Source organism: Meleagris gallopavo, chromosome 7 (assembly GCF_000146605.3).
Source record: "Meleagris gallopavo isolate NT-WF06-2002-E0010 breed Aviagen turkey brand Nicholas breeding stock chromosome 7, Turkey_5.1, whole genome shotgun sequence".
Taxonomy (NCBI): Eukaryota; Metazoa; Chordata; class Aves; order Galliformes; family Phasianidae; genus Meleagris; species Meleagris gallopavo.
The window spans coordinates 25,639,004-25,652,072 of record NC_015017.2 but is presented as its reverse complement, the minus strand read 5'-3'; the positions used below and the strand labels follow the sequence as shown (position 1 = coordinate 25,652,072).

Genomic DNA, 13,069 nt, shown 5'->3' with positions numbered 1-13,069 from the left:
AAAAAAAGCATCTAAAAGGGCTTTTCGTATTTCATATAAATTTTATCTTCTCACTTACATATTTACCCTTCAGTTCTGTGGCTGCCTGCTGAAAAGACGGCATCATTCTCTTACAAACACCACACCCTGATTAAAGAAAAAAGAAATTATGTAAGCAATATGTCAACAACCCCATTCAGATTCTTCTACAGGACCTACATTCTAAAGCATGTTAAACTACACATTTTTTATTTTAAAAAAATATTTTTTTTAAATCCGTACTTTTTTCCACTAATTATTAGATTTTTATTTTCTAAGAACATTGCTTCTTGTTATATGCTATATGTTACATGAAAGTTTTTCACATTACTCATTTCTCATCCTTGTTTTGGAATGAGCAACACCATCTATATTTTCAGGCTTGAAGCTGAAACCACACTGGAATGCAGGCTGAAAGATGTTTTACTCATCAAGTCAAATGAAAAGCTTCATGCATTTTGAACGGGCATTCTAGTGACCAGGAAAGTTAGAATTAGTCTTTTATCAGTGGGGAGGAGGGGGGAAGGGAAAATAAAATAATAATAAAAAAAATCAGGATATACTTCAGATACACCTCAGTTTTAAAAGTCTTTGCAACTGATTTAAGACACTTCATAAACACATTAAACAGACTTCAAAAGTTAAGTTGTGCTCTGTTAACAGAGATGATAACTGGGGAGAAGCAACAGCCCTTATAAGATGCAAGAACTTTATGTGCTGGGGAAGAGAAACAGTGAGTAAGGAAGGAAGACAAGCTGGAGTACACTAAGAGCTTTTTGATGACGCTCTTGAGCACTAAGCAGATTAGCAATAAATCACCTTGTAAGCAGCAGGTTTCACCCTTGCCAAGTAAAATATGCACACGCACACTGGGAACTGAGGGAGGGGAGAGAGCATGAAACAAAGCAAGCTGCAGCCATGCACTTCAGGCACTTATTGTAGAGACTCTTGGTCCACCACAGGACAGATGTCAACTCTTTCTTCCTGGTGAAGAGAGAATGGTTTTGAAAATAACTTTCATAAAAGAAGATTTTGCAGCCCCTGGTTTAGGATCACACCAGCGTGCCTGGAAAGAACATCCTTTAATCAGAGGAAAGAGCTCATTTCTGTGGTCTTTTCACCTTTGATCTCTTTGCTCCAGTTGCCAATGAGGTTGTTAAATTAGTGCTGGTTCAAGCAATGATTTCTTGGTTGGCAAGGACCACTCATTTGAGGTATACTGAAGTCTCAACTTCATCCAAACCACTGGACAGGCATCAAAAGATATAAGCCATTAACACCATCTTTTGAATCCTCTGTTTCTGCTTTCTTTAACAACCTCAGGCTACAAATTTCCCCTAACTACATATCTCTCTCCCTTGGGAACCTCTCCCTGGACTCCCCTCTCCAGTTCAGGCACGTGTCAGCCTCCTCCCCCAGACTTCACTCATGCTCCTTCTGCTGCCTCGGGCTCCCTGATCCCAAACCTACCTCAGAGCAACCTGTCCTGACCATGCATTTTCACGCTACACTGTTCAGGACTCTGATAAGCCATGTGGGCATACCTCAAGGGTAACTTCAAAAAACTCATTTCTCATCTGTTATTTTCTCTTGTATTCTGAGTGAAAAGTGTTTGCTTGCTTTTTTAATTGAACACATACTAGTTTTTCCACTAGGTAACATCTCCATTTTTAAAGTCTTGTTTTCAATGACATTTTAAACAGCTCATTTTTGTTGCCAAAAGCAGACTGTCTTTTGCAGGATTCTTCTTTGGCAGAGTTAGCTCTAAGTAAATCTGAATGCCTGTAAGTATATCTAATTTTTCATATTTAGTGCTGTCTGACTTATATTAAAGTCAGAAAGTAGAGTGAATGGGCTTCAAATGGCAGGTAATAATATCTTCTGAGGAAAAGGCTTGCCTTTGCTCTGAGTTGTTTCACTCAGATCAAGCATTCCTGAAATATTAAAGAAACTACATTTAAGTTTGCAGTCACTTTCATCTCCCTCCGCACTAGCATGTAATCAAAGAATCCATTTCCTGAATCTGCCACAATGGATTTCCAACAAAGCTTGCAATGAAGCTGAAAAATGAGGCAGCTGTCTTCCTCATGCCTTCCCAGACAAAGACTCCGATGTCCTCTCCTACCAAAGACCCCCTTGGCTCACCCCTTGCACATAAGGAAAAGCAGAACTCCCTTTAGCAATCACCTTGGATTTGCTGCCGCCAGGTACAAACAGTAACACTACAAGACAGCAATCCACAGCTCCAGCTCCCCAAAGCGAGTGCTTTAATGCAACTGCTGGACGTATTCTGCCTGTAGTAAGCAGAGCGAGAGTAAGGAAAGAAAAACTGGATAAGAGTCAAGTCAGAAGGTCTCATGTATTAAATAAAAGATGAGGGAGTTAAGAATCGTGAAATCAGAGGGGGGAAAAACCTTACAAGTAGGCTTCCTTCACAGCAGTTCAGAAAGCAGCAAAGGTATTACAGCACTGCAGACTAGCAGGTGTTTTGCCACTTCAAAGACCAGAAACTGGAAGGAGGAGGGTTTCTGGGGGAACGGTTCAAAGAGAACCAAAGGCTAGATAAGGCACATTTAAGGCAGAGACTCAGTCGTGGAAAACAATTATTCACGATACAGGTAAACTGCGCCGGTGCTGTGCAGCAAAGCGCCTGCCATGAGGCGAGGCACAGGCAGAGCGGGCCTGTGGTCCCCTGCTGACACGGCCAGGGCAGGCTGCAGGCGTGCTACAGAGCGTGAAGGCCCTGTGCTGCTGCTAATTTAATTAAAGAAAAAACACCCTCTTACTGATGCATTATGCTAAGTCTTGGGACATTCTGGCCGTCTTGGAGGTACTCTCAGGAGACTAAAAAAGGTAGGATGGCGTTTCAGTCAATAATTACCAGAGAAAATACACTCAAACACTAGATATTGCTGCCATGGGGCACTCATTTTAGAAGAGAAACAACTAATGAAATGCTAGCAATGCCTTGCATGAATTTCATGATCAGGACAGCACTGGGAGGCTTTTCCAGCTTAAGGCACACATTCACGCCTTTCTCATGGCTGCCCTTCTTTCCAGCTGAGCAACAGCTCCAGCACAGCAGTATTTTGTTCTAAAGAGCTGGAAAGCCTCTAACACACCTGTCACCAGTTGTAAATCTGCAAAAGCTGAATAAGCAGCCAATGCAATGACAAGCTCGGAGCAGTGCAGTGACAATGTCACAAAAGAAACAGAGCAACCCCAATGATTCTTCTCTTTCCTTCCTGCCACCCTACCAACGAACCCCATATTCAAGATACTCCTGCTGGGGACAATTGAAACATCCAGTAGAAAAAAAAATTGAACATGGAGTAGAAAAAGTATTCCTGCTCTTGATTATTCCCACTACCTGCAGAATAAATGGAGTTACTGAGAACAAATAGAGCTTCTTTCTATTCCAGGGGCTACTCTAGAGAGCTTTTGTTTGTGTATAACTGCTTGTTTTATGCTGCAGCCCAAAGTGCAAAAGTAAAAAGCACGTGGAATATTCATCTGCATTTCCAGCTCCATATAGACCAGAGGGCTAGACCCTCTCAGAAAGTAGTATTAACACATGAGCTCAGCATATCACACTTCTGTCTACTATCATACATATTTAGGAAGGACAACAAGTAAAAAACTTACATGAACTAGATGCTCAACACAAGACTGAGACAAAGGGAAAAAACACTGTCAGCCTAGGATGCAGCAGAGGAACGAGGGGAAAACTGAACACAAACAGGCAAACACCACATGGATTTCAATGATGACGACAGTATAAGATGGTGTCAGTGAAACACAAGCGAGGCTTCCAGTCAGACTTGAACATTTCTCAGTGAAGTTGACAGCAAGATGTGCTACATTACTTACATGGGGCATAGAACATCATCAGAAGGGGTCTGTCTTCCTTCTTCAGAAGCCTTCGTAATTCCTAGCGAACGAACCAAACAAACAAAGTACAGGCCTACATAAACATACACTTTTGTTAAACTTTAAAAAGTCAACATTTTAGTAGAATTTATTCTCTTTTATTTGGGGGAAATGAAGAGGTCATACTTCCAAACAAACAAGACTCAAGTTTCTTCTGCCTGCTGAACTTTAAGTTGAAAGGAGATGACAGAACATCTTATAGACTCAAATATTTCTAAATAGCTAAGACCAGCATTTTTGGAGTCCAGATGTGAAAGTTGTACTGTTTCATCCATTCTCAACTCAGAATCTGCAACCTAACGAAAAAAAACATATTCCAATTCAATAAGTTGGACTCAGTAATAAACAAAGTTTTCAATTCCACACTACGAAATAGAATAGGCCATAAGAATAGATTTTTTACTACCAGCATGGTAGAAAAAAACAGATCAAGTTTTCAAATTGAACACAATCCTTGGAAGACTTATAATAGAGTACAGAAGGTAAACATTAAAAATTAATCTTCCTACAAAAACAGAATGTCAAAATAACTGTTTCTAATATTAAAAATGAAAGCTAGATAATTGAAAAGGCCCTTTACAAAATACCAGCTAGTGCCCAATCAATTAAAGTTTTAAAAATCAATAGACTAGAAAACTAATACAAAAGACCAAGCTGATAATATTAGAGAGAATATCATGAGTAGCTCTCTGGTGGTGCTAGCTTATTAAGGTACTTTCATCTTATTTACAGCTTTTCCACTTGCCACTGCAGATGGTTACTGTACAAGGTTAAATCACTCAAGACCCAAATTCTGCTCCTACGTGCTCCAGACTTCCTGAAAAGACCTCAGGCACATGAGAGAATCTAAGCTTTAATGACAACCTGCAGTTTTAAGAATAACATTTTTATCTCTTACCTGCATCCTGCAGCAACTGCATCTTGCAAACTGCTACACTTTGAGACAAACATGTCCCTTCTATTACAGCATCCATAATGACTTGATGCTTGCTATGTAGTTCACAGACTAACACCATGACCACACACAGGGTAGAGGAAAGAAGGAAGGAAGCAGGAGACCTTGCTCTATCATAATCCACAAATTTTGTTATGTCCCTTTAACAACTGTGTACTGTAGAATTTCCTTCCAAAGGAAATAACTGTGCTTCGTTAAGAGTTTATACAAACATGCACACTCCCCACATCCCACACAATTACAAAACACACAGAACATCTCTTCAGTTGTCATACCTTTTCACTGTCAACATGCACAATGTCTTTGGCTTCAGGATCTTCCTCCCACAATGGAGCGCCTTCTGGATCTTTGAGAAAGGCCACAATAGACTGTAGGAAACAGGAAAAACAGCTTTTAAAGCAAAACAAATGAGAACCTGAACTCAAACTCAAATCCATACTGTCATGTGAATCCCACGCAATAAACACTTTTGCTTTTCCATTTTTACACGTTTGCTATAATGAAATTGAACACAAATCTCTTGTTGCAGAATTAAGTGATGCGCTGGTGCTTAACTTCCTTACAAATGATATACTCACTTAATGGTGCCCATTTCTATTACAAAACTGGGGAAAGTTGTGTGGAGGTGGACCAACACATAGTCAACAGCTTCAAGGATCCTTCAGAGAGCTGTTTCAGTGGTAGTAGATCTGCAATATTTCCACAGCTGGTCCCTGGCTTAGCAGGAAAGATTTCTCTATGTAGAGGTTACGTTCCATGCCCTTAACTGGATCTGTATAACCTTTAGATCCAGAAGTACCAGCTGTAGGGCACACTGATACTCACATAGCAAAAGCAATGAATTCCAAACTTATAGATGAGACTAAGCTTTTGGTCAATGGGAAAATAATCTACCAACAGTCTCCCCTATGATCCATTCAACTAGAAACTGCATTTAATGGATTTTTAAGGAGTATAACAAAGAAACATAGTAAGAGAAGCCAGAAATGTGAAGCACTTTGATTCTGCAGCTCCGATATTTGATAAGCTGAGTATATATGCACACTGTACTTGACTGATGTGCTTATTCCCTTAATCACAAAAATACTTCCTACTGGTTCAAATCTCAGACTGAACCTGAGGAAAACTTCAGTCCTCTGAAGTCAATGAGAGGCTGGCTCTCCACAGATTTCGGCAGAGCATCACTGCCCGAAGTTTCCAGCTATGTGTGAAGGTGTTGGTTTCATCACTTATCCCCAGGTGTCTGTGCTATAGAAAACACAACACCTGGATTTTTATGATCACTTACAGCTCAGATTGACCTTGTTTTCTTTCTCTGTGGCACTCTGTCCACTTGCAGGCATGCATCCACTCCCAGACAAGAACTTTGCTGTCAATAACACAGCGAGGTCCAAGAGGAAGGTGCTGATCTGGTGACAACAACAGGACCCGAGGGACACAGCTCCACGCCATTCAGGTTTGTAACCCACCTTCTCAAGAGCAGGTTATCAGTACACCTGGTGACACATGCCACTGAAACAGACTCAAGAGACAGTTCTGCCATCTTTCTGTCTTTGGTAGGTTTGCACTTGTACAACACTCCAACAGCTTATCAACAGATAGTAGAGTTCAGCTCATCTTCCTGCATCTCAGCTGGTACGACAAGACTTGGGAGGATTCACAGCTTACAGCATTATTGCATTAATGACTGTCTACTCGCCCAGCTAACATTAAAGAGATTTGTCTTATAGTAAGAGGCAGCATTTATTAGTCACTAGACAACAACCAAAGCACTTAATGTACCCAGTAAGAAGATCTAAGGGGTGAGTAGCTGTTTTGGGACCACAAACACTTTACGTAGAATAAATTTGTTTTAATGTGGCATTAGCAGAGAAATGAGCTATCAAGAAGAAGTCTGAGTAACAGTGCAGTTACAGCTGTAAAAAGCTCTAAAACTACAGGCATCAGCATCCCAAACAATGCTGTAAGAAAACTTAATAACATATAGAGAAAGGAGAGGGCAGGAAGACCAAACCAGGAAGATATTCCAACCTTAGGAACACTGCATCAATTCTGCTTGCCCTTGGTCTGCACAGACCTCAAATGTACGCTGCTGGGGAAGAGAGAGGGGTCAGCATTTTAAACAGCTAATGAGTGCAATTGACTGCTAGTTTCAAGAATTCCTGTGTGCCAAGTTCAATGATGTAGAAACAGATGTGGTTAGAGAATGAGGGATTAAAGAGATTTAATTCTTGCAGCTTCTCCCTCTCAGCCAAGAAAGAAAAATTAGATGTGTAATGTCTTCTGGCATGAGCAGGCAGCGCGGTGCCTCACACTCATTACTCCGCTCTGTGAAGAGCGTTTCTTGTGCGCTTTTAAACAGCAAAGAAAAATCCCCACAAACAAACCACAGTACTATCTAATTGCAGAAAAACAGTGGTCCCTGGGTGCTGAGTTCGAGACCTGAGCAAGGTCCAGGACACAGCACAGCAGCTCCCATGCTGCAGAACCAGCTCCACTCTTGCCTTGCCGTGATGGGGTCAGGACATGCTTTGATATCCGGCTTTGCAACCCCGGCAGGCCCACATTGGGCTGTTACCCACTGCCTGAGCCCCTGCAACAGCTCTGAACATCAAATACCAATTCAGTAGAACACAGGATGTGGCTGTGTCCAGTAGATGTTGCCAAAATCAAGCCAGTTTTAATAGTAGAATAGCTGGCTATCATTTATGGGTTTTAACCCGAAAAAAATAAATATGGAAACACATCATGCACTTTTTGCTCCTTTCAAGTATAGCATCTCTACTGCATTAATAAGGAAACTTTCCTTAATTACACACACACGTCCTACAAGAGCAAACTTGAAAAGGATACAGACTTTAGAGCTGGTCTAATTTACTGGGTTAGTCCATTCCCTTGGCCAGTAGGTTTACACTTGAAAGAATTTTCTCCATTTTAGAAAGACAGTAAAATTCTCCCTGTATTTTACCCTCCAGAAAAGGTTTCAGAGAATAATAAACACAGCCTGGATACTGGCCTTATGGCAGTATGGCAATTAGGATATGATGTGGTTAAAGTAACCAGTTAAAATCAAAAAGTGATCTAACCTCGGACATCCAACAGCAGATCACTACAGATACCCGGCAGAAAAACTATGCCATTTTTATCTTGCGTACTCAGTTTCTGGAAAAAAGTATTGGAGTTTATTGGCTCTGTACCAGCTGTCGTATTTGTACCTCTGTGCTTGCTATCAATGGATATATACTTTGACTATCTAATGCCGATTTTAAGACTTAAATTCTTAGCTTTCACAACATATGGCTATATGTACCATAACTTTTTTTTAAAACATTGCAGAGTTGTTAGAAATCAGCTGCCTCAAAATGTCACCGCTTGCACCAACATTTCAAGAAAAAGCAGGTAATTGTACCATTCCTAAAGCTACTCACAGTTACACGTACATCGATCACAATCCCCCTCCCACTGTCTTTTTCCCAAGCTCCCCCAAAGATACTCAAGGCACTGATACTTCTGACCCAGTGTTATTGCCCTTCTATGGTACCTTGGTATGTGCCACTCACTGTGGCCACCAAGAATTACATACTTGATGCAAGACAATGAACTCAGATGGTGGAGTAACATCTCCTGTTCCACTCTCTGTTCCTTTACTAATCATTTGACTTTTTCACTCTTGCTAAGCCAGTATTTTCAGGGCAACCACATCCGGGCAACTAATTCAAATCCTATTACAACAACCTGCTGATACTTCAGCATAGTTGGAGTTGTGTCCCTCTATCCCTCTTGTATTTGTTATCCCACAAGTTCTTGCTTTCCTACTGACAAGCCACTGGTATTGTGAGCCTTCTCAACTCTTTAAAGAGTTTATTTTTTTTTTTTTTTAAACTATTCTTAAAAATTTTTCATGATCAAACTTAATTCTCTTGCCATCCATCTTCTTTATCAGACTCTCCAACAGCTCAGATCCTAACCAAGGTCTCAGCAGCAGGGGTTCTGACTACTGACATCTCCTCACTGCAGGGCACTGTGCTATCTTTCATTCCTCATTTTTCTAAGAGTTAACCCACAAGGACCCTTCTAATTACGTAAGGATTTAGTCACTTGAAAAAATGAAAAGCTTTTCTTAAAAGCCTAAGTACGCTATCAGCTGGATCAGCCCTATCTATGAAACTGCTGATTACTTCAGAAGAATCCTTTTACAGTAATGAAGCACTTCCTCCTCAGAATTGCGTCCACTATTCTCCAAAACATCACACAAATATTAATGTCTACAGAATGCCTGGAAGAAGATCCCAGTTTTATTGCCACACACTTGCTGAATGACATGAAACAAGTCCTTTAATGTCTGTTCCTCATTCTGCCCACTTGTCCATAAAATGGGTATGAAACTCAGTGTAATGATATCCCCTCTGCTGCTTGCTGTTTCTAGCGTACTAAGAGACTTCTCACAAACGCAGCAAAAGGTAAGAAAGAAGGGCCATTGCCTGAATACAAGAAGGCATGGAGAAGTGGTGCAGAGGGAGAAATACAAACAGTATTCACACAGCCATGAGCAGCAGAACAAATAAACAATCAGCTGAGTTCTTTGACCACTGCCCGGATCAGCTGAGTTCTTTGACCACTGCCCGGCTCTGATGCGCTGCCCAATCTGTAAATCATTAGCAGTTCTTTCAGAGAGGTTGTTAATTTAAGAAGGAGTAGAGATTGTGGAAGACAGGAGCTTCAGAACCTGTTCTGTCCAAACTAAACTCACACATCCCGTGTGTGTCTATGGGGTCACTCTAGACATGCTTTCTCCTCACCAGCCAGAAAGAAACACCTAAAGGTAGGAGGGAAGGGGAAAAATATATCACAAAATGGCAACTAAAAGAATAAATGCTGTTCCTGTTCTGCTATGATCACATCTCAGCTGGAACAGTCCCTGGGGCTCCGCAGGTGCATTCCAGTTCATCCTCTCTGTAAGGAAGAGTCACAGCACTAATTCCTGGTTGCAGTGTTGTATGGAGAGCAGGAAAGACGTTTTAACGAGTATTCAAACCACCCACATCTAGGCAACTAATCAGTCTACTTCACCCCACCACCCACCAGGAGGAAAAAATAAAAATAAAAAGCATCAGGTGCATTTCCTCACTAAGTACACAAGGAGCCTGAGGCATTTGCTGACAGGGCTGGCTTATCCAACCCAGGCAGCATTTTTGCTGCAGGAGAGGTGAAGATGCACAGTTCTGTTCTTCTCACTTCATGTGAATCCTGCTGAATGGATGATTCAAGTCATAGTTTATTTCCAAGACAAGCCTCTTCATCATCTACCCCACAACAACTCTGGCTGTGGAAGGAAGGTAACAGAGGAAGCATGCTTAGAAGTGGGCACTCTGACAGAATAGAGTTCACAGAACACTGCACACAGACTTTCCTCCATCCCAGTCCAAATCCTTGAACAAGGCAGAGGAAAGATGTAAATCTAATTCTGACAGCCTGGATTGACTCATCAAGCTTCAGTGACTGTGCAGAGCCCAAGTTTGCTGAAGAAGAGAAAGAAAAACAAATTGCCACCAGAACTGGGTGGAAGTTATTTCTGGAAGCCAAATCATCACGTGCCCCACATGAGGATACTCCCAGCACCTCACTGGGGATTTGCTGAGGAAGGCTGCTCACTTTCACCTTGCTTACTGTGCTTTCAGTCTGTCATTCCCTCAATCAGTCAAATTTCATATCTTTCCCACTGTGCTCACAGAACACTGCTTCCGGCTGCTTTGTCTCAAGATTCGGAGAAAACGGGAAGTCATTTCATCCCCCTTGCGCTCTGGGCACATCCATAGAAACTGCAGTTCCATGATCAAAGAGCAGGCCACTCAACTCCTGGAAATTTATAAACGCAAGGCCTAAAAACCTCAGAGAAATTTCCATAAAAAAAAATTCAGTATCAGCTAATACTTTCAGTCATATTGCCATCAATAGGACCTGGTAATGAAAATAAGAAAATCCCTATTTGTAACCAGCTTGGAAGCGAACTCCCAATTTATATGACTGTTTAACATGGGTTCAATCTTGTTAATACACAGCTTTTCTGGATCTGTGGTTGGCAGATGCATGCATCCACAAAAGCCCTTAGGTCATTCTGACAGCTGCTTATGAAGATTAACCACCCTCCCTTTCATGCCTTCAGCGTGAAAAAATATCAACACCTGTGTTTAACCCACAAATCTCTCTCCCATACCTAAACCAAATAATAATCAAATATTTAAATTTACCTTCAAGGTGACAGCTCTGTTATATTCAGTATGAAATGCACCATCCCTGTAGAACAAGGAGTGGGTAACAGTGTTAACTTACAGTAGCATTGCTGGAAATCACACAGCTCCCTCACTTCTAACTAACCAGAGTAAAATTATCCTGCCAAAGCCACAGAACCCAGTAGAATTTACACCACAGCAATTTAAGCAGGGGAGGAAAAGGGAAAACTGAGGATAAAGGCAGGGTGCAAAACAGCGTGTCATGCAAACAGGTCTCTCCTCTCTGAAGCTTTAACAATCAAATTTAATTTAATAAAATTTTAATAAAAATAAGGCATGATCTTTGGAGATGCAGCTGCTTGGTATCTCTTACATTTTACAGTACTCCCACTCTATTATTCTCAGGAAGAAGATATCTTGCTGTCTCATTCCATTTTCCTCTCTCCAAGTACTTTACAAAGTACTATCTCAAGTTAGAAGAGGAGCAGAGTGGTGAAGCCAACTGTCCAAGACACATGCCAGTAGGCAAGTGACAGAAAAAGCAAGAGATACAAATCTCAGCCATCAGCCCTGTGCATTGGGTAGTTTTAGTCTATTGGGCACCTCTCCCACAAGCCCAGATCATGTACTCTCTTCAACAGCACAATAAATTTATCTTAACTTCTGTTACAACACATGCTTCTAAACTGAAGAAACAGCAAGCAACTTCACATGTCAGAGGGCATAGTAGAAATAACTTCTCATGCTGCAGCAAAATGAAGCTGTAAGGAAAACAAATGGTCCTAACAGGGGCATCAACAATTAGGAACTACAAATCCCAGCCCAGCACTCACTTATAATGGAGTAATTCCACTCCTTTCTCCTTTGAATTAGGATCTACTTTCATCTTCTTGCATAATTTTCGGCTCTCAGTGTCACTGCAAAAAACACATATTGGAAGAAAAACAGTTACAAGAGAAAGAAATCAAATGCATTCAGTTCTGAGAACTCATTGCTCTGCTTCCTCAAAAGCATTAGTAGTACCTAATGGTTATTTAGAAGCAGCTCAGCCAAGTTTTGGGGAAAAGACAATTAAATTCCTCAGTTTGCCTGGCAAGACACAGTGGACTGTGTTAAATCCCCATTCCGATGTCATGCTCCAACCAGCAGAAAATGAGACCATCCTAGCATGTCTAAGTACCTCAGCTGACATTCTATTCAAGGGGTTAACATAAAATTTAGGAAGTCAACATTTAAGATGACGATATTCTTAATACACTGATGATCAAATACCACTATTTATGAAAAGATTCAAAGACAAAAGCTGACTTGCTTTTCGTATCTGGCAGAAGATACCACGAAGATATCTTGGTTTTATCTCCATGCCCAGATCACACGTGGCTAGCTTTAAAAAGTTCCAAATTTTGGAGCAACCCCGTACGAGAAGTGTGTCCTGGAGCCACAACAGGCAGGCAGAGGGAAGGTGGGGGTTTTCAAACTGGAAAAAAAGAAAGAGTTCACTTTGTGTTTCTGGCACAACCCAGATTAGGCTAAAGAAAAAGACCGTGGGAGCAAACTGTGCCTTTGGTGAGGCAGGCAGGGGAAGGGTCTGTGCTGACTAACTGCTGTCCTCAACAACACAGGAGTGCAGCTGCTAAGTCTGCTTCAAGCTGCAGTGGATATGAAGCCAGGCACAGACCTGGGGAGATGTGTGAAACAGTGAACTACAAAGAGAAGTGGATGATCCACTGATGAGACTATCCTTTGCATCGACAAACTGCAAGATTAAAAACCTTGGGAAATTTGTTCCCAGCAGAGGACAACTTGTACTTTTTGTGCAGATAAATCAATTTAGAAAATGAAAACACTGGAAACCCATCAAGTTTAAACCAATTAGGGACACATTAGAGAGCCCAAGATACAAGGGCTCCACCAAATGAAGGGCTGCTGGCAGCAC

The 13,069-nt window shown here is 41.3% G+C and overlaps 1 protein-coding gene across 1 annotated transcript; it reads right to left on the bottom strand.

Moving 5' to 3' along the window:
- Positions 1-31: 31 nt before the first annotated feature.
- Positions 32-12,079, bottom strand: LOC104911804 (protein disulfide-isomerase A5-like). The gene is made up of 5 exons (XM_010713924.3): positions 11,967-12,079; positions 11,152-11,197; positions 5,179-5,271; positions 3,889-3,949; positions 32-126 (listed from the first exon to the last, which is right to left on the bottom strand). Exons 1-5 carry the CDS (start codon positions 12,017-12,019, stop codon positions 32-34), a joined length of 348 nt encoding a protein of 115 aa, XP_010712226.1. The 5' UTR covers positions 12,020-12,079.
- Positions 12,080-13,069: the final 990 nt, after the last annotated feature.